The following is a 21,758-nucleotide window of genomic DNA, read 5'->3' as shown; positions in this document are numbered from 1 at the left end:
TAATTTGTATCTATATTAGTGCTAACACTAGGATTCAGTCACAAGAACCTGACTGACCATAATCACCACTCTTTAAAAACGAAAAAGTGCAATGTGTCCCCAGTGTCAAAGCTGCAACATTAATGATATACAAATGATCAACATGATGCATAAAGCTTTTGCATAGCAGCAGACAACTTCAAAAAGATTTTGATAAGTCTCATGAAGAAGTGAAAACATCAATTGGGCTTGTCTGTTGCAATAAACAGTCGATGACGTTTCATTCCCTGGCAGGGTAAAGGAGTCTCATCAGGACTTTACAGATGTAGGGATATCCTGAATAAAAAAATTTAAAAAATGAAGGTGACATGCAAAAGGTGTGCATGCTCACCGAGGAATGAATTATAGATAATGAATGAATACCTTAATCTCTGCCTGACGCAAGAGTAAGTAAGAGAATGGAACCAGAGAAGGACATGTTTTACAGTAGACAACATGGCCAGGACAAATTAGAGAAACCCCGTGATCGGTGCGAAGGTGGGGCGCTGCGGATCCGTCACACCATCTCGACCTATGATACGATGGCTTTCACACATGCCCACTTTACGTGGCAGGGTGCAGGGATGGTGAGGTGGGGCCAGGAAGGGGGCTAGAAATTCCAATGGGAGCACCTCAATCACTGCGTCCCTCGCGTGTGTTAGTGAAATTATTAGATTTGGATCCTGCGTTTTAGGAGGTGGCATATGTCTTTTATTTTTTGTTTGCTTTTGCAATGTCCCAGTTTCTCCTGCTGCAGAGCGTACAGAAGGAGTCGACAGGGGAGAGAATCCACACAGCCTCACCCACCTCTCCACGCAGCCCAATAACAAAGGACTTTCGCTCATCCATCGCCATACTCTGCCTGACAGCAAATGGTCCCTCTCAGCACCGATGACCTGGAATGCGTGCAAAGGTGGAGCTGTAATACGGTGATCTCTCGATTCCACCACAAGCTCAAACCTCTCTCACTCCTTCCTGCAGTCAGGCACCATTAATTAGAGACGCCCTTAAGGGAGGAAGCCTGAATTTCAGTCGTGCACTGCTAAAGACTGAAAAAAGAGGACGAAATAATGCATTATTTTTCAGCAAATGCTAAGAAATTTGGTTAAAACTTGGCAACAACTCCTTTCATTACTAAAATCAAGCACCAGATATAAAGAAGCACAGGTCTTAGCTCTGTCCCCCCCAGCAGACTGAACAACTGGATATACAAAATGATACATGAACACTACGTTAGGAATACGGAACCTGGTAAAATGTCTCCAAAGATATGAATGCATATATGTTTATTTCTCAATCCGCCTTTTGCACGAAAATACCAGGAGGGCCAGTTTGTAGGGACTTGGATAACACAATCGGAACAAGAAAGAAGTGCCATCTGTCAGATTCGCTACACCTTATTAAACGGTTGCAGTCCCACTAAGAACGCGAAGCTGTCAATAAAATCAAGTGACCTACACTTACCGGTTCCACTTTACAGAAGCAGGCCTGATAAGGGCTGCGTGCACCCCAGCACCTTAGAAACCATCAAACTGCCACAGTGAATGCACTATTTATTGTAATGTGTTCGTTTTGAAATAGCCTTTGACATCAGCGTGTGCGAGTTCTTGTGTTCAATCTTGTTGCTGTTTTTTCCCCAAACACACCTCTTACCGGTTGTGCAGCTTCGGAGCAACACGAGTGCTGGCAAGGTGCATGTCACTAGTAGTTCTCAAATGGAGGGCCTTTCAGCTAATTTGTGATCCATCGCTTTAAAGCTACAGGCGACACGTGACGTTAGATGCTCTCTGCAGTTTAAGACGGGCAACAGTGAGATCGGCCTCACCTTTATGAACCTATGTCGAATGCTAAATACATTTTCACAAACTGAAACAGCGTTAGTATAATTCTAACAAAGACGCCATTAACCGTTTAATTAATCTATGAATCAACAAAGACAATGCAAGAAAAACTTTTGGCAAAGTCTAGTTAAAAAAAAAAAAAAACTATCAGGAATCGATAGCTAATTAGGTATAAATTTGTAACAGAACAGCTGCCTCCTACTCCAGGGCACATGGAAACTCAAAGACCAGGATTGAATGGAAGTATTCAATCTTAACCAAAACCAGACATGGCCCGCATCAATAACGAGAGGGTCTTATGACAACAACAACAATATAAGCATAATAAGAATACTATTAGTGCTGAACGCCTGACTGGGCCGCCCCTGCATACACATTGGCCAGAGACGAACAGGCAGCTCTATCATTGGCAGTGCTCTCCCATTCATCCTTCCTGCATAGTGGTGTCACTTGTGCAAAGGGAAGAAGCACGCTGCCAGAGAGACCGTTGAGACAAATGGCCAATCACTGTGTGGTTTCAAGATACACCCACACAGTGATTGGTCGTGTTCTCAAATTCTCCTGCCCCGATGCTACCTCATGTGCACGTGCCCAGAACACTATAGGCCAACCCCAAACCGAATCCGACACTGCTCTCATGCTGCTTATAAGAGTAAGTAGCACGAGGACAGCACCACGATTGGTTGGGGCACGCAAATGCAATGCGGCATAGGTGACTTGGGGGAGTGGGACATTTCTCTCACTTCTGCCAGCATTAGCTTTGCCCTCAAAACCACCTGACCCAGCACAACGGAAAGTGCATAAAGCTCTGGGCACTGAGGTTAAAGCATAATGTAAACAAGTAAACTCCTATTACAAGTATATGAGGTGGCGGTCACAGGTGAGTGGGGGAAAGGCCTAAAGCCCCAAAAGAGGATCCATTCCCCTTCCTCTGCCCCCACCCCCAATCATCCTTCATAATATCCCCCATACTTCACCAATGGCTCTGCCCAGTGCACTTCATTCTGGACTTTGTTTAGACACACACTTAAACCTCCTGGAAAGTTTATGTTTCTTGCTATCTCTCTATCTCACTCTGCCTGGTCTTTCTTTCTATTCCCTTCTCAGTTTACTCTTCTCTTTTGTTCTGCATTTTGGGTATTTTCCTCCAACTCTGATATTCCTCTGCATCGATTCACCCCCATTGCCTTTATTCCTCAGCACATTTTCCTGACTGTGTAGCTTATTGATTCTTGAACTGTGGGCACTGAATGGGGGGCGGGAGTTAAGGCTTTCCCCTGTCATATACAAAGTGTAGCTGTAAAATATCAGCTATCGGTACACTAGGAGCACTGATTAGTACTTCCACAGCAGCATGCCATTTAGGATCTTACATTTTCTACCAGTTTTCTCTTATCAGTTATCAAGGTAAACTAATATGTTCTCGGCATATGTTTTGTCTATCAGGTTTAACAATGTAAGGACGTGGTAATTACAAATGTTATGTATGAAGTCTTTCTTTCCTAAAGGAACTAAAAACCCTCCATACAGTTTCCCAAATATGCTTCGCGAAACAGCCCCTCCCCCCCCCCCCCCCAAACCCCCCAGCAGGTCTGACTTTAATGTGCCAACGCATTGCCTTTGTCAACGGTTTGGAAAAGTAGGAATAAAGGTTTGCTTTCCATGTGGAAATCATACAGAAGGTAACAAATGGAATTTGACAAACTGTGTAGCAACAGCGTACTTTTCAGATGTAAAATAGGCTCTTGGGGATTTCAATGGAAACACACCCTGGGAGAAGGAATGGTATATCAAACATCTGAAAATATGAGGTGAAAAAGTAGTACTCCTCTGGGTGGAGCCAAAGCCCATTTCACGTATATTTTAAAGAACGGGTAACAGGTGCTGTCAAACTAGACCCAGAAGGGCATGTCTTCTTGTTAGTGATGGCACTGCTACATTAAAAACAAGCATTTGTAATACAATGGGTCTTGCGTTTGCTCAAGTTAGAGCTATTGGCGTTGTAAATTCCTAACTGGGCTTTTCTTGCCACATAAATTGAAAATGAAAAGTCAAACAGTTGATATAAGCGAACAGATTCAAAGCGCCACGGCCGCCAAGAGCATGAAGAAGAGACAAAAAAGGGAAAAGAAATGTGCTCGCAGTCAAACGTATTGGCAAACGTGCAATTATCCAGGTAACCGGGCAGGAATCTAAGTAACAAAACTGCCCCAAGGAGGGCAAACGTAAAGCATTTACCAACGATAAAGGATTTTTTGAAAAGCAAGCCCACAAACGAGTGAAAGTGATGGGCATGCGGTGGGCTTGGTTAAAAGCCCACAATACTTACAATAGGTCAAATCGCTTGCGCATGCGACCTAATGACACTGGTAAAGTTCTCTGCAGCCTATTTTATAGACACTAGAAAAGCAGATGTCAGGCAAATTCAAGGGGTCCCAAAACAAATAATGATTTTCAGAAGTTGGGGAAACAATGCAAAATAAAACACTGAAACCAGTAACTAAGTATTACGTTTTGCTGTGATATTTAAGTATTTTTTTCAGTAAAGACATGCATTGTGCTACATAGCGATCCTGTCTTTTGTTTGGCTGTTTGAGTTCTGAGTTTCTGACCCCCCCAACCCCACACTACCTTCTTAAAAAGCCCACTGTACCCTCAGCACAGAGTGGGTTAATATAATCTTGCAGAGATTAAGGTTTAGGACATGCCAGTAAACTAAGCATGCGTATACACCTTTCAATAATAGGAGTCAACAGCTCTATCGTATGGCACAAAGCTTCCTGTAAGCGTGCCTTTTTAGGTTGAGCATAGCAGCACACAAGTGCTGCTTTTCCGACATGTTATCAATGTGGGCTTTTAACCACGCCCACCCCATGTTCATCACTTTCACTCGTTCATGGGCTTGCCTTTGAAAAATCCTTTGGTATCATTGGTAAATGCTTTACATTTGAACCGCCTTGGGGACCGGCCCTGTTACATGGGTAATTGCATGTTTGCAAATATTTTTGACTGTGAGCAAACTTCTTTTGTGTGGCTCATTCGCACTCATGCTCGTGGCGGCCGTGGTTCTTTGAATCGGCTTGTTTATGTCACCTGTTTTACTTTTTTTTTTTTTGTTGCTGTGCACAAGCAAGAGGAATTCCAAGGCTCTTTTGGGATTGGAAAAAATCCTAGCAGACATGAAATCTTAGATCATAGTAATGTTGAATTCAGTTGAAAATAATAGAATTTGTGCTAGAGTTCAAAACCGCATCGACATCTAGGTGTTAATTAATCTGTTCAATTAGCTTTTCCCCCAAGTGCAAGGAACTATCTATTGTGATACATAGGGTATACATTTCCAAAACGACATGAAATGGTTTAGCTGCCTTTATTTTTATTAACTTCTCGTGCTGAAAATAAAAATCTTTGAATGCTTTGCGTTTGTCCTGTCAAAAGAGGACAGTATAGTATTGTGCACAGTGACATGCTATTGGCAGAAAAGTGCATATAAACTACTGGCGGTTTTCCACGGTGCTACAAGGAAAAAGCTACAGGGTGAAAAGTGCCTAAGCAAGTACTGGAGAAGAGACGACAATCAACTATTTTATAAAGAATAATAATTAGTTGAAACGTTAACAAAAAAATAAATGGCCCAAAACCTCTATCACACAAATTATTCTCAAAGTTTGTCTCTCGATGGAAGCAAACAGTACAAGGGCATTCAATGCGTTTATTAAAACAAGTATAATTCGTCTGCCATAAAAGTATGTGATAAGCTGACGATTTATGTCTACTTATATAAATACATTTTATTTGACAAAGTAAGTCACCTGTAGCTTTCAAATGAATGAGATTATTTAGTGTTCCAAGAACGCAGCGTGCAAGAACATTATCAGAGAACCACTCTGGTAAAATATGCAGCTTCAAACAGCTCACCCTCATCTTATAATGTCATACATTTATTTTTGGAGGTGTCAAGTTTTTTTCTTGCGAATATTTGCTATGGACACCACTCTGATTTATTTTCCCGAGGAAGCAATCCACCTTGTCGGACAATCGGGGATCATATATATGAGAAACGCCATGGCTCTGCACATAACCAAGAATGTTTATCAGACTGACCCACCTACTCAAAGTTGCCTTAGATTGTTTTATGCCCTTATGTCCTACTTGAAAGTCACAAAAAATAGTTTAACAAAGGAAGTGTCATCATTGCACTTCCTAGCATCTTTCTTCAAGAAGTTATATCACTGGTTTCCAGCCAAAGCCTTCTTTAAAGGAATGTCAGCAGTTTAAAGAAGCTGGTTGGTTGAAATACTTGACAACCAAGATGCACAAGTTCAGGTTACTGCCCGCTGAAAAAAGGGTCTTGTCACAGACCAGATTCTTACATACCACGATTCCATCGTGGGAAGCATCATACTTCTGTGGACACTTCCTAGGAAATTAGCGTCCTGTTTTTATGTCAAGCGTGCAAGCGCTTTAACCTGTTGTGAGTATTGTGGGCATTTAACCATTCCCACCTCACACCCATCACTTTCAGTCTATCGTGGGCTTGCCTTTCAAAAATCCTGTGTCATCACTGGTAAATGCTTCACGTTTGTCCCTCCTTGGGGAGGTTTTGTTACCGCCTTGCAGACTGACCATGTTACATGGATAATTGCACATTTGCCGATATGTTTGACTGTGAGCAAACTTATTTTTCCTTTTGTATCTCTCCTTCACGTACATGCTCACGGCGGCCATGGCGCTTTAAATTGGCTTGCTTATGTCAACTAATGTTTTACTTTTCATTTTCAATTTATGTGGCAAGAAACGTCGAGTTAGGAATTTACAACACCAATAGCTCTTACTGGAGCAAATGTGAGGCCCATAGCATTGCAAATGCTTTTTTTTTTTTTTTTTTTACCTTGCTGCCAATATCTTCAAAAAAACGTTGTTACCTGTGGGGTCTCTGAAGACAGCACTGGCATCAACGTTGGAACGCACCATAGATTTCAACATCACTGCCATGTTGGGGACTTTGTTCTTCGGGAGCTGCTTCAATGCTGCCTGCATAAAACGAGAAAAAAGAAGTGCCTTAGGTTATGCACATTTGTCCTTGGGAGCACAGTTGTTTACTATTACTACTAACAAAAAGTTCGAAAGTATCAGAATTTTCTTAACATCTGCTGCACAACACTTGGGTTCATCCTCTCCCACTTAACCAAACATAGCGTAAGCTCGGCACACAATAGAAATGTAAGTGACAATGATAAGATCTGGCTCATGAAATTCTAATGCATCTAGATCTGCATGGATCAAACAGTTGTCAGAGGCTAAACGCACTGTCACAACACCACCATTAAATGACAAGAACAAACATGGCTAAAACATACAAGATCAATCACAGCAGAATTACATATCTAAGGGTACTGAGGTAAGAATCATATTGGCTTTTACACAGTGCTGGAATTGTAAAAATCTAAATGACACGGTCTTTGTCAGGAAGCCACTGCAGATTCCACCACTCACTGCCCCGGTCAGCCCTGCAGACAACTACTCCTAATAGTGTGACTATTCCCACTATTTCAGACCACCCAAAGCTGTAAGAACTGCATGGGTAGAAAGTATTATTAATTTCTAATGCATAATGCATTATTCAACACTGTTAGGCTAAGCTCAAAATAAGACAGACAGCGCCACCATGTGGTAGACTTTCATTAGTGCCAGTGTTGAGAATAAAGTGCTGGTGCTGAGCATCGGAGCCTGTAGGCTCAAATTAAGCATCGTTTTCATCAAACATTTATTTCAGAACTTCGGGGAACTCATTCTTTAACAGGAATGTTCAGATCTGGAACTCCTGGCCTACCAGCAACCAAAGAAAACGTTTACAGTTATATGCACACTGTTCACACAATGGCCAAGAAATAGCCTTACCCAAAACCAATGTTTCTATGCGCTTCACAGATAAATACACCATATGCAAATGTTACAAAGTGGATGAGAATAAGAGTGATGTTACTCCAAAAACATAGCAACAGCTTTCTTTGAGGGTGAAACTGCGGGACCCCCACACTGATCAATTCCATCATGATAGACTTCCACAGGCTGAGACTACCCTGATATTCTTCACCTGCTTTACCTAGAGCACTGGAGGTATCAGAGACTACACACTCGGGGCAATAAGACATCTTGCTTTTTCTAACTACTGGCATATAGCTGGGGCATTTGTTACTCCAAGACAGTTTGCATTCTTACAGAAAATACCCAACAGTTTGAAATCAAAAAAGGACTTTACAATGTGCATATCACATGGTTTATATGAGCGAGTTTTCAACCTGTGGGTGTGAAAGTAATGTTGGGGCGAGGGGTTCCAAGCTGGAGGAACAACAGCTACATGTGTTCGCACGTTACTAGTATTTTAACAAGTGTAAGGCAAAATGTCTTAAATTACAATGGAGTGATTTAGAATTTTGCCCAAGTCTAATCTTTATCAGATGTGGCTGGAATGTTTGTTTAAAATGGCAGTAGATGGCTATCTGATAACCGGGGACCCCACAAGCCATGTCACATCACACTGGAAAAGTCATCACAAGAGGAATTAAAAATGAAATAAATTAGATTATATAATGAACATTTGAACAGTTATAAGGCGGCAAGAATACTTTCTAAATCTACTGTATTTTTGTATGGTGCAAAGACATGTTGAAAAAAAGTTAGTTACACTTTTTTCTCCACTTGAACACATGGCTTTACGACAGCATTTACCTTGCGCAGCACCATAATCACGCTGTATGACTGGAGGAAGCAAGTTGGATTCTTCTCATCAATTCCAAGTTCTGTTTTCATGGTCATCCAAGGCCCCCTTCCAAACTCTTCTTCCACAGACTGCTGGGAGCTGGACTCTTCCTGTGTTGCAGAATTAAACTAATGTTGACATTCAGCTTGTAAACAGCTGCTACTGACATTCTGTAGATTCCCTTTCAGCTAAGCATTTAACACTGCCTTTGGGTGACCATTCTATTTGAGATGATACATATCAGACTCTCTCATACTAGGTTTTGCGCACTCTGCGTATATCATATGCAAGAACTGGTCCTGCCCTTTGCAGTCCCTTTGATTAGGCTCAACCTTGCTTCCGCACCATGAAGTCTACTCTATCAATATCTGCACAAGATCTGCCACTCACTAGAATAGGCCCACCACTTCTATCGGACTCATGGACCAAGATCAGAATGGATCGTCCTTGTACTTTCCCTACATCAGACTTGGAGCTCTCATCAGCAATCATGTCTCCATACACAGATAAGCATTGTTCCTACTAAAGCCTCTAGTACGCTACTTAACGACTGTTGCACCTAACTGAGTATGCCATTACAGATCCCAGTCCAACAGGCAGACCTATGACATTAAGTCAGCATCAAGAGAGGTCAAGAATCACTCAGTCATAAATGGTGTATAAAAAAATAAAATAAAAAAAAGTTAAGGAACTCCAGTGTTAAAGGAAACAGTACGAAGGATGAAATGTCAGCGAAAGGCTAATTTGGTTGAAAAGTATCAGTGGAATGTCAATTACATTTTCCAAAGTATTTTAATAGATCACAAAATATTTTAGATCTGGGACAATTACTATCCAAGATGTCACCCTGCCCCCATCATCTAAAGCCCTCGCCAAAATACTTGTTTTACAATTCAAAGTATTACAGGTTATATTATAAATGAGACATCAATACTGCTATGACGAGGTATTTTCTGCACTGTTTCCAGACTGCCTTCTATTGTATAAACTACATCTAGGGGTGGAACTATTCTGTGTAACTTTGTCTGAACACACTGGCCAAACACATACTTTTGGTTGGGTCACCTTTTACAAATAAAAAGACATCGTTTTTTGTTACAAATATAACAATGAAGACCTGAGGGGCCATGGTGGCTGTTGTGAAGCCTGGAAACATAACACGTACCTGAGTGCGCATCTTGGCCATTGCCCCGTGAGTTGGGGTGTGTGGTGTAGAAACGAGGATCTCCTCCAAGTTCTTCACAGTGTGCTGCGAAAGACAGAAATAAATAATACAACTCACTTTATTCAGATCTTAACATGAGAGCTGTATTAAATGTGAGGGTGGGTTACAGAGCATGAAAAATTAATTTTTAAAAATGGTATAAAAGTAATCTACCCGAGGTGCTTCTTTCATGAAAGTAGTAGCTTGTGAACATTTTGCGAGTGTGTATAAAATGCGCGGAATCAGCTTTAAAAACTATCATATACTGGAAACAATTGTCTACACTGGACATTCAGATATTCATATTCATGCAGTAAAATGTTCAGGTCGGGGGGGAGGGGAGGACGTGGAAAAAACATGCAGCTCGGAGCTCTGTAGAGGGGCTTTGAATCAAAGCAAGTATAAAGACGGGAGGCCCATTCAGTTACATATCCAAAACACACGCGCCTATGAATTAAAATCCATGAAACGGGGTGCCTGATAGAATTGCTTTCATATAGCATAATATGAAAAAATTGAAAGTTTTAATGCAGCAGAATTCTTACACGAAGTGCTACTATGTTACCAAATGCCCTAAAGAGGGGGTAGCAAAATATATAAAATAAATATATGGCTCCCATGCAGCATGCTATCCCTATCAGAGAGTCCAATGGCGCATAATATCACAAAGTCAGCAACGCTCCAGAAGGCATGCAACACAGCGATGCAATCTCACACCTATAGCGATGACCACGCTGTCCAATGCCACATCTTTTTTCAGCGAAACTAGTAGTCCTCCAGAAGGCTCTTGTATTCTGTGGCTAGTTGTACTGGACCTGTTGTACCAGGAAATCACAAGTTTCACCAGTTTCACAACTAATACCGGTGGGGTAGCCTTTTCTATTGCAGGTTATCCCCGTTTGTTTTGGGGTATGATGTACTTCCACGAGTTATATTGTCCCCACTTCCACCTCACCAACTCTCACACAAAAAGTTCACGACACAGTTATGCAGGAAGAAAAATGTGTACTTGTTGTAAATGTGAAAATCTTGCAGACTGAGACCAATCCTGTTTCATCACTTGGGAAGCTGTTGGAGAGTGACAAGGAAAGTAGGAGTGATCTGCTTGGAGCACAAACTTCTGTGAGCAGAATTGATAAGTAAGCGCCGAAGGACATTCATGACAGTAACAGAAGATCTGGTCCCCTCAAACTTTACCTCCATCAAGGATTCTCGGTCCATTACAAGTGCTGCCAATTACTCAACAATTATTGAGGATAAGGGTGTTGAGCAGCAAGGTAACCCAAAAACAGCCATTGATGAGAGTAACCCAAGAAATGGCTATTAAAAAGAAAAATAATTCCAAGCTTGTGGCAGAGGAGCCCTGGGACAAAAGATCCAACATATGCACACAAGCACCTAAATCAGGACCCAATCCAGGCCATAGGCACATAATCATTCAACTAACAGAGGGACTAAGTAAAAGGTAGGAACAACAGTTACTGCACTAGAGCCCTGTAGCCTGTCAAAAACAAACTAAGCACGTGAAGATTCCTGTGGGAGATATGCTTTGCACGATGATTTCACAACTTATCAGCAAACAAGAAAAACAATAGGGTATAATACCAAAAAAGCCTCCCCATAATTAGTTGTGACACATGTAATTTATTAACAACTTGAGGAAGCAGGGGATCAAATGTTTCAATCAGAGAGGAAGTATTGCTGGTTTGTCTTCAGTTTTTGTGTGGCAGTGGGTGTCCTCCTATACACAAATTTGAGGAAAAGCTACTAGAAAAAAGGGCAGGGGTGACAGTGACCTCCAAAAGAAAGTTAACCAAAGTTTGTGGCAGTCGCTATAACAAAAGGCTTAGATGTGCCATTACCAAGATGCAGAGTTGCAACAGGAATTTTAAAACAGACACCTGCCTCCAAATTCACTTCTTTTAACACTTGCCATTCACCACAAGCCATTTAAAAAAAAAAAGTACTCTACTCTCGATACAACTACCAATTCCTAATGATCCATGAGTTTAGTTAGAAATGCATCCAGTGAAAACGTGGGACAACAGATGTCGTACTACGATATCAGAGTTCCAATTCCACCTCCTTTGTACAATCAAACTGTGAGCTCCAGGACAAAAGTCTATTTTTCCTAGGTTTCAGTTTCATTAACTGCCAAAAGGTATGAGCATCGGAACAGATGAACCACAGTTTTTAAACACTAAGAAATTGATATTTAATTGTTTTACCGGTTGAGGCAGAATGCCTGCAGGTCCAGGAAAGCGCCGACTCTTTGATCGCAATGAACTCCTGGATGATGCCTGTGGTGTCTGGTTGGCTGCAGTGACTAGCTGTACCAAGTGATTCGTCATGACTGGGTGAAGGTTATTGGGACCAGGAGATGAACCACAAGGAACCCTCGGAGAAGAACAAGGGGACGCAATAGAGGACATTAAAGCACAAGAGTCATGGGGGCGCCTAGGAGGCTGTCGAAAGGTACTGCCTGGCACTCTCGGGCTGTGACCACCTGGAAGAGGTGCTGGTAATGCGGAAGGCCTTAAAGTTCTGCTTTCTGACGGAGACCTTATGGGACACTGGGATGTGGGGGACTGGTGGGTGCTGCTTACTTCTACCTGGGATGGTGGCCCAGGCTTCAGGACGGATCTGGCAACTTGATAACCAGAAACTATCCCAAAAGAAAGTGCAGCTTTGCTACATGGCGGGACATTTTGAACTACAGTTCCAATGCAAGATGCTGCAGGAAGACAACCACTCTGCATTTCACTAACGGAGCTTGGCCTCAGATTCAGGGTGGTGTTACAAGGAACACCTGCAAACGGCGAGCTTATCAATGCTGCATCAGACTTCTGGCCCTCTGCACCTCGCAAGAAGAGGCCTGGATCCGGCATGGCCTTCTGGCTGTTCTCACGCAACTTTTTGCTCAAAGGCCCTTCACAAATATTGTGCTCCCTCGGGGTGGCCTGACCTGGGGTTTCCTTTGGTAACTTCAGATTTACCTCGCCTCTCTTGATTGGATTAAACCCGATGCTTGGCATCTCGATCTCTGTGCAGGCTGATAAAAGCAGGTCATCATCAAGTCCGTCATCGGCCAGCTCTTCCGTTGTTGTACTGTGCCTCCCTGATCTAGCAGAGTGTTGAGAAGTCTGGTTATTACTGTTGCCACAGTTAGAAGGTACTGACAAAACACCTTCACAAGTGGTAAAACCTTCCCTTGAATTTGTGAAGCTCATACATGTAGTGGACTGAAGTCGTCCCTGGCCTGCAGCTCTTAGTGAGGATGTAGTTCTCGATGGTGCAGTCATTCCAGCTATCAACCGGCTATTGTTCTGAAAGCCTAGAACCGGAGACATGTTGTTGACATTTTGGCACATTCCTTCCTCTGATCCCCGATGGGATGCGAGTGCAGTTCTACTCGGAGACTGGACATGTGAAGAGATTGGCCTTAGATATCTTGGTACTGTAGGAGTGAACCCATGAAAGCTGGTCTCTGCATCCTCTACGGCTGATAGGAAATCCTGCAAAGAAAAAGATAGACTTAGTTTTAGACTCCATCAATCCCCACTGATTCCTTCCCATTACATGGCTTAGCTTTCAAGTCAGGTAAATAACTTCCTCGTGCCTTTTATGTCATTGCTGGTCCCTACAAAGCAAACATAAATCATCTGTGTGCCAGTAGGAAAGTGAAGAAATACAGCTCATGCTGGCATTTTTTCCACTTGCCAATAAAATGCAAATTCCCATCTGAGATTTTACGCCACACACAACTCAAACTGTTGAATGAGTGGATACCAAATGTTTATGGCACATCGGCCTTTCTGTCATCCGGTGCCTGTTTTGGTGAAAACATTTTAAGCTGTTTTTAGATATAAAGCAAAATTTAAGTGTCAAGTGGGCATGTTGAAGAACGTATATTTTTGGAAATTTGCTAACACAGAACAGCGCATGTGTGAATAATAGCACAACAGTGTTATTCACACTGAACAATTTCAAGGGTTTCCTCTCAATGTTTGCAAAAAAAGCAGCAAAGCAGAAGAGTCCATGCTGCATTACTAAATTATTCGCAAGTGGGCGAGTATGCCAGGTCACAGATGAATCTCTCTCCCTGTCTTGTCTGACGGGTCAGATAGAGCACAACAGGAAAACCACTTCTTCACAAATTCACTGGTTGGACATTACGTCGCCTAGAATTGTAATGGTGTACATGGTGTGAAGGGAATCCAAGACACAAAAAAAAAAAAATATCAGTTGATCTCAACAGGCAGAATAAGCAAGCATTTTAAATACCACTGGGTGCAGCTTTAATAATGTTATTTCCAGTACTCCAAAGCTGTGCACTGCCTAAATATTATATGAGCAGTAACGATTGACTGGGTTTTCCTTCCATCTTTACTCTGCCTATATTAAATGACAGCATTTTTTCAAAGTTAGGATTGCCCTATGAAGTGGCATTGCCCAGAAAATTCACCTCAAATCAAAACCATCCAAACATTTGCGAAGCCAAAAAGACACGGTCTCAAAGATTAAAAATGTATTTTCTGTCTCATTCACAAAATTGCTTAGAAGTTGCTCTTCTGCCTCTCAAAATTACAACTTTACTTTCTGGAAGGTCTTCTGAGATCGGTCAGCTGTGGTCTTCGTTTCTAGGTCTATGGCAAAGCCTGAAAGCGGGGACTGGGCAGCTTATCATATAAGAAACGAAGGGCGAAATAATTTGGTCTCTACATCTATGCCGCTTTAGGGACCCCCCCCACTCAGTATATACTACTGGTTTCTCAGCCCTCAGAATCACTGGGTAATTATATGTTACAGTGTGATCCGAGATTAAACTGAACAGGAAACCCACACATTGTTGCTGCTAAGTAGGGTTTTGTCTCTGGGCATGACGTGAAGAGGGCAGTGCTAGAGGTAGCAGTTTAGACTAATGGTGACCGGTAAATGTTATCTCTGGTGCGTAACTTAAACAGGACAAACAGCCTGCGGTATTTATGATTCCTGTAAAGATAAAGGTGACCTCACTGGGCCTACATGAAACCCAGATGAAGAAACGCCAGTCCCAAATACTGAAAGAATCGCTTAACATGAGTAGGTTCAATCAATGAGGGTGGGGAGAGGCCTTACTGGTTAACTATTCCAGAGACAAACTTCACTTAGATATTCCACCTCTGGGTCCGACTTCACATATTATCAAAGAGGAATTATTATTACCTTTTAAGGCATGCACGTGACTCTGAGGCCTTGGAAGAGCTGATTACATGGGTGTCTCAAGCCCAGGACCGTCAATATGACCCCTCGAGTAATGATTGGCATCAGCAAGGCTGAGACCTCCATCAATGAGAATCTCAGACACGTTGTTTTAAGGAAAGAGAAAATAACTAAAAAAAACCTGCCTTTTTTGTCCAACAGTTTCAGCTCAAGCAAACTTTGCCTTTGGTGCAGTGCGGCATTAAAGGGACTGCCCTTCTTGTGTGTAGTCAATCGAGATATCCATAAGGTCATTGCCAGTGACAAAGTAGCATCAAACATTACCAGTGAAAAGCAGCAGCAAATAATGAACTGTTGAGAAGGGTGGAGAGTGAGGGAAGGAGAGAAGCAAAGAAAAGCTTATTACAAGCAAGACATCAGAAGCAAAAAACACATTGTCAGGGGCCAGAAGAGAAGCAAAAAAAAAACAAAGTTGTCATGGCTTTGAACATAAGTTGAATTACAAACATATTTATGCACAAACTCTTAGTAGGTATCCAACTTCTCGTGGGCAAAGCTAAACCTACAGAAGGGTTTTAAACCCCCAGTCCTTTTGAAACCGCTGGCAGTTACGTATGACTGCAACTTGAAAGCAATAGTAAAACCGAAAGATATCAGTTTTTCTCCAAACGTAAATCTCTTGTTAAATCTAACCAAATCTGGGCCATCACTATTGATTGCGGCGGAGTTACGTCAATCATGCAAGCAAGTCAGGTGCTTGAAATTCAGTAATATTACTCTTTCAAGTGACCCTTCTGAGGTTCTGTGCTTTCAACTACATGTTAATTGTCCATCATAATGTTCCAGAGTCCTTGCCACAAAGGAACTTTTTGAAATGTAAACGTGGTTTGGGACAGAATATATCCCATCAGTTTGTGGATGTGGTAAAATATATCTGCCTTTCACATACGACTCTACACTCTAATTTGCTCACCTCATCTTCAAAGTCATCTTCCACTGCACACCGATTCTGCAAACTCCATGCCTACAACGGTAAAAAGTGCAGTCTGCGTTACATTTTGAGTCACTATGAAATACTTTAACTCACTTCCAGCTCCAGACTGGATTACATACTCAAACACGTCACAAAACTCTACTCAAAGCTGCAGGCGTATACCATTAGTGTAGCTGTCCTGCTCTGCACTAATCGCCAGTTTGAAGGGCCTTACAGTGTAACTATTTCAAAAATGATATGATTGTTCTCCAGTGAGACAGAGCACTAGATTGATAACCAGCTGGAGAGATCCGGGTGCTCCATTCCAGATGGGGCTAACTTGGTCATGTGTCTTTAGAACCTCTCACAAATCTGGACCCCAAGAGGACGATACTAATAACATTTAATATGCACAAAGATAACAAAGTATCCTGAGTGAGCTACAGGAATGGCCATATTGTTAATAATGTGAATTCATGTGCAGCCAGCAGACTATATTCTTCACCAACTAAACCGATTACTACATTTAATTTTGTAAGTAGCAGTGATTTTCCGGGGCAGCTTTGGGCAGGTTTGCCCACTCAGAATCGGCCAGGGGAAACGCGAAAAAGTTTGAAATTTAACTCAAAATCAGGGCCTAAAAATGTTTTACAACGATAAAGGAAATGATTGGATTATTTTAGCCAAAATATGTTTTTATCTTAAGCTGTGCAGATCTAGACTGAAAAGCTACAAGGGAACCAATTTCCAAAACGATGTCAGAATGCCATTCCACATTTGCCAAGCACAGCCAAAGTCCTGGAGGTGAGCTTTTGAAACACTGCTCCCCGCGGAATCAGACACGCTACAGAGTCCTCGGGAAGAGACGGTATCCTAGATAGATGTAACAGGCAGCCTTAGAAAGTGGAATAACAGGAAAAATATTATTCTCAGAAATATAATTAAAGTGGCATCAGGCAACCTACAAAGGACAGAGTGTGCCACGATTCCATACTGTGGTATTTCAAAGTTATATCCCAACACCTAGGAGTTTATTATCAGTATGCTTCTTTCAAGTACAATAAAGGTGTCATTGTCACGTTGCCAATAAAGGCAAAACAGTTTCCGGACAATAGTGTGCATTGTGGAGAATGGCTAATTACCAGCTCGGTTGTCCGAGGGCTCTCTAGAAACACAACGAATTGCAGGAATGATCACTAGGTTTTCAGATGGCAATGGCTAGCTTCAAGAGTGTCCTAAGTTACCATGTGAGGTGACTTGTTAAAACGATGGTTGACTGGGCTGCTGAGAGACCCCAAGTGAGGTGCCCTTCTAAAATGACAGGCCTTTGCAGCTATCATCCAAGTTTTCATGCACGTGGCCATGGGCAAATATCAACAACTAAGACACTCCTTGGTAATGGTGTTCAGTTAAGAGGCTCCCAGGGAATTGCACTGAGGGAGATGATTTTGATTTATTAAAATCATGTGCCTAACGTCATGAATATTTTTGCAGTAAAAATAAGACACTGCAAAACTGCATGTTCTTCTGCCTGAACACCACCTTACAGCTTATAGCAGCCATGGTCTGCGTTTTCACTTCTCCTTTCATTTCAGGTAAAAACAAATGTGCACCAGGGTATTGATCTGTTTTCTTGACGAACTCTACAGGAAACCTTTGCAACATATAAGGCTCTTCTTTGGCTGTGTTACTGTAACTCTATTCATTAGAAGACGGTCACTGTTTGAAGTGTATCCAGGTTTGTGCTGACACATCTGATGACATTAGGTCAAAGGGGCAGTTTTAATATTCATGGTAGGGCATGGAATTGAAATGTTAACTATATGCTGCTATATTACAATTTATTTTCAAGTTTGTCAATTTCTGTAATGATGTAGGATCTCCTTATACTGATACGGCTATTTTCTCTGTGTATATTCCTTTAAAAACCCTTTAATTGAAGGTGAGCCAGTCTGGTTTGCCCCAGCTCTTTGGGGGCTGAACGGTGTCAGTCTGTCTCTTGAATTGGACTTTTAAATATGTTTGGTCTGAGACTTGTCTTTATGTCAGACTCTTTGCTGTGTGTGATTGGGCCATATGTTACTTCCCTGTTACGACTTATACATTTTCACAGTTACCTTTTTGTTTTCTGTACTGTACTTTATTTAATAAACTTTTGTGGTTTTGAATTTTTACAGGGCTCATGTATCTTCATGTTTTGAGACTTACTTACATGATTATGCTTCCTTATCCGTCATTGGAACAGTTATCTGTTGGGACAAATGGCCTCATATTTTTGAAGTTAACACAGTCTCCAATCCTGCATAAGTGCTTTATCTTGATTATCTGATAAGACAGCATCAACGCCGTCAATCCAGTGAGGTTTCAGTCATGTAAGATTACGATGATGCCATGCAACTAAGAAAATAATGCTCTAGTCTTAAGCTTTTTTTTTGTTTTTTTTAAAACTATTGTTTTTATGTCAGTTAGTTCAAACTTAGTCAACTGAAGTTAACCAGGACTATAATTCCCAGACAGCATTATGCTAATAAACTAAACTGTGTAAACAGGGCCCTGCGGCTCTAGTAAAATTGGCCACAACAGAAAAAAATGCATTTTTAAAGGGGTTCTCGCTGGCTATTGCCCTTTCACAAAAAATACTGCCAAAGTATAGTCACCCAAAGATTCCCAACTCTACACACTATCCCTGTTAACAGTAACTAAACATAGTATGTCAGTGTGTAGCGTTTAGATGTTTAAAGTTCCCACTTAATGAACTCAAACTCCCCTCACCATGTCCATCAGTTTACCACTGCATAAACATATGCTTTTAATGAGCCTGACATGCATGGTGGAGCCTAGGCACTATCAAGCAGCACCTAGTAACTGTAGGTCAGCCAGTATCTGTACCCTGTATCAGTGCCCAGACAATACATTCAAGTATCTCACCTAATGGCACTACCCATCCCTGTACAAAATATTCCACGCTCGTTAGCATACCCATAGCGCATCGGGACAAAAATGAGACAGGTCCTTCGCATATCAAGTTGCCAAGCCAAGGTCAGGCACGCTACAAGATGTTGCAACAAGCACAACGGATGATGAGCAACTAATCAACAAGTATCTCTCTACCGTAGTTCAGCAGCAGTCATCTCACACCAGCCTCTGCATGAGCACTATACAAATTGCACATACTGCGTTCATTAGAACCTATCCCATCCTTACTACTGCCATTACATTACGGCTAAAAAAACTCAATGAACGCATCAGTCATGCTGGTTCAAGAGAAGCGACTTCAACTCATACAAAACATCAGACCACAAACTGAAAGTGTAGGACTGGACCACAACATGCTGAGGAATGAGAGCTCAATAGCAGTCTTAAGTACTGCTGTTATTATCCTTGTTGCTGTACCCATCTATGGTATGGAGTGCTTTTTCAGTGGCACCAGTGCAGAAAATGAGGGGAATCCTGCATCTATTATAGAGCCAGATCTGGGCCAATTTCAGTGCAATGTGCCAAATTTGTCCCAATGTAATTTGCTGACACAGTGACACATTCAGCAGCACCCACATGTTGTCTGCATTCCTTTAGTAGCAGCAACATGCAGGGGGCGAGGTGAAGAATGTTGGGTTGTATCTTCACTTCGAGCTGAGCCCTTACATAAAAGGGCCATCAGTCCTCCTTTTGTTGTAGTCTCAAGCTTAGCTGGCAGCTACTAGGACCCTAAACCATAGATGTCTATGCAATGGAGGGAAACAAAAGCTTTCAGCTTCTTACCACTTCACAACAGCTTAAGAGAAACTATGATTTAAAAAGACAGGTTTTTGTCTTTGTTAATCCCTTTTGTGGAAGAGCTATGCATGCACAGTGATTATGTAAAATGTATCTGCCTGTATCATTAATTACACTAGTAATGATTTAAACAGTTTAAATAGCACTTACCCATTTAGTTGTAATGTCTTTTATACTTATACAAATATATGGTGTCAGCATGCTTTACGTTACACACATTATATAGAGACAATGAGCCATAGAAGTGTTTAAATCAATTTACAGGAAATGTTACATAAAACAATTAAGTTTACAAGGTGTAGGAGTTAAATATCATCGATATTGTAAGGCATTATTTACTAAGAGTGTGTGGTCTGGAGCAACACAAAGTCAGGATCTAATACGCAACGCTATTGTTGGGGTTGTCTGCACTAATAAGGTTTCTTACTATCCAATCCTTTTTAGCAACATTAGAATAACAAAAGACCCAAAAACAAAAACAATAAGGTTCTAAACCTATGCCTTGCAGTTTAAACTCAGCTACTTGATGCTGGTTTATTGCTCACTGTGCTAAATTAGGACTGCGACTTTCAAATTACACCTACAAAAAGGATTGGGAACTACAAAAAAGATCTGTGACAAGAGCAATAACCTACTTAGGTAGGTAGATAAAACAAACATTTATAATCTGCAGAATACACATTCTGCTTTGCAGCAAGCACATTAACCCTCTATGCAACTTTATGACGATTTAACACTATGACTAGACAAAACGCATATCTCTCTAGCAAGTGCACTAACCACCAGAGTTATATGTTACACAGGGCTTGAAAAATCTACTAGACCACTCAGTATGGCGAGTCATATTTTATGAGGTTGACCTATTTTTAGAACCCACTCGTCCCTTCTGGCAAGCAGACAAAGAACAGGTGTGCTGTTAAGTCAGAAACTGAATTAGTAATTGAGATGCCTTTAAATCTTATTCTTGTCACATTTGCTCTGTGTTCAGAGACACAAGTGTCAGTTTGTCTTCTTGCAATGGAAATACTTTTCCTAGTGACCACAGAGTTCCAGGATTTTGTAAAGTGAACTGTCTGACCTATGTGAAATGAAAGGCTGTCTGTATCAGGTTTCTCCTAACACACAACATTTATATAACTAAGTCAACTTTACAAACATTTCAAAATATATTTCAGTAGCTGGGAAAGACCATTTGTTTGTACTTCTGTGTGATGAAAAAATATTTTAACAGGATGAAAAAAAAAATTCAGAACACTTTACTTTGTGACGTTCACATGATAAATATGTTTTCTGAAACCCAATTCTAACACGTGTTTTCAATATACTATATAGTTTTATCAGTAAAGCTGAAAGTTAGTAGGAATGTTTTTTGACGTTTCTTGGAAATTTACTGTCTGTAAATGGCTGTGTGCTACCACATTATGCTTTAGTAATATACTTATTAAAAGTGAGTGTTTAAAACAAACTGAGAAACACTACTGCCCTGATGGCAACGTTATTAGTAACCTAAAAGGCAAGTCATGCATGGATTATGTGAACCCTATACGTGGGCTATTTTACTTATTATACACGGAGGAAACATTTAGTGTATTTAATCAAACAAAAGAGGATTTTTTTTTTACAGCAGAAATGCTGAAATCACATATTTCACTCATATGTAAGAATGAAGAAAAAGGTGACTGTAAAATACAATACTTTCCTAAGATCACACAACTTGAGACCTGTTTCCAGGTCAAGCACATTATAATAAGGTCAAGTATATTATTCAAGCTATTCAATCTGCAGGTTTAGTAACATTTTAATTGATTTTTCAAGGCCTATTACAGTTATTATCATCCCCTGAAAATTGCTGGGCACAAAAATATCTCTGCAGAAGTGCCTTAACTCTAATTCATAAAAAATGTAGACTTCTTGTTGCCAATTAAGTAAGCCAGAACAGGCTTACTAAATGTATGAGTTGACTGCCAGGCTCTGGTTTTCCTG

General features: G+C 41.2%; 1 protein-coding gene across 3 annotated transcripts in view; it reads right to left on the bottom strand.

The window, feature by feature from the left end:
* Positions 1 to 21,758, bottom strand: part of HROB (homologous recombination factor with OB-fold) — a 168,096-nt gene that overhangs the window by 144,300 nt on the left and 2,038 nt on the right. For all 3 annotated transcript variants that reach the window (XM_069237861.1, XM_069237860.1, XM_069237862.1), the window contains exons 2-6: positions 16,002 to 16,052; positions 12,055 to 13,341; positions 9,788 to 9,871; positions 8,592 to 8,732; positions 6,785 to 6,893 (exon numbers count right to left, since the gene is read on the bottom strand). In XM_069237861.1, the coding sequence (XP_069093962.1) occupies positions 6,785 to 6,893; positions 8,592 to 8,732; positions 9,788 to 9,871; positions 12,055 to 13,197 (1,477 nt within the window). In that variant the 5' untranslated portion in view covers positions 13,198 to 13,341; positions 16,002 to 16,052. The remainder of the gene's footprint in view (positions 1 to 6,784; positions 6,894 to 8,591; positions 8,733 to 9,787; positions 9,872 to 12,054; positions 13,342 to 16,001; positions 16,053 to 21,758) is intronic.

This window comes from Pleurodeles waltl, chromosome 6 (assembly GCF_031143425.1).
Source record: "Pleurodeles waltl isolate 20211129_DDA chromosome 6, aPleWal1.hap1.20221129, whole genome shotgun sequence".
Lineage (NCBI taxonomy): Eukaryota > Metazoa > Chordata > Amphibia > Caudata > Salamandridae > Pleurodeles > Pleurodeles waltl.
The sequence above is the reverse complement of the archived record's forward strand: the minus strand, read 5'-3'. Positions and strand labels throughout refer to the sequence as shown.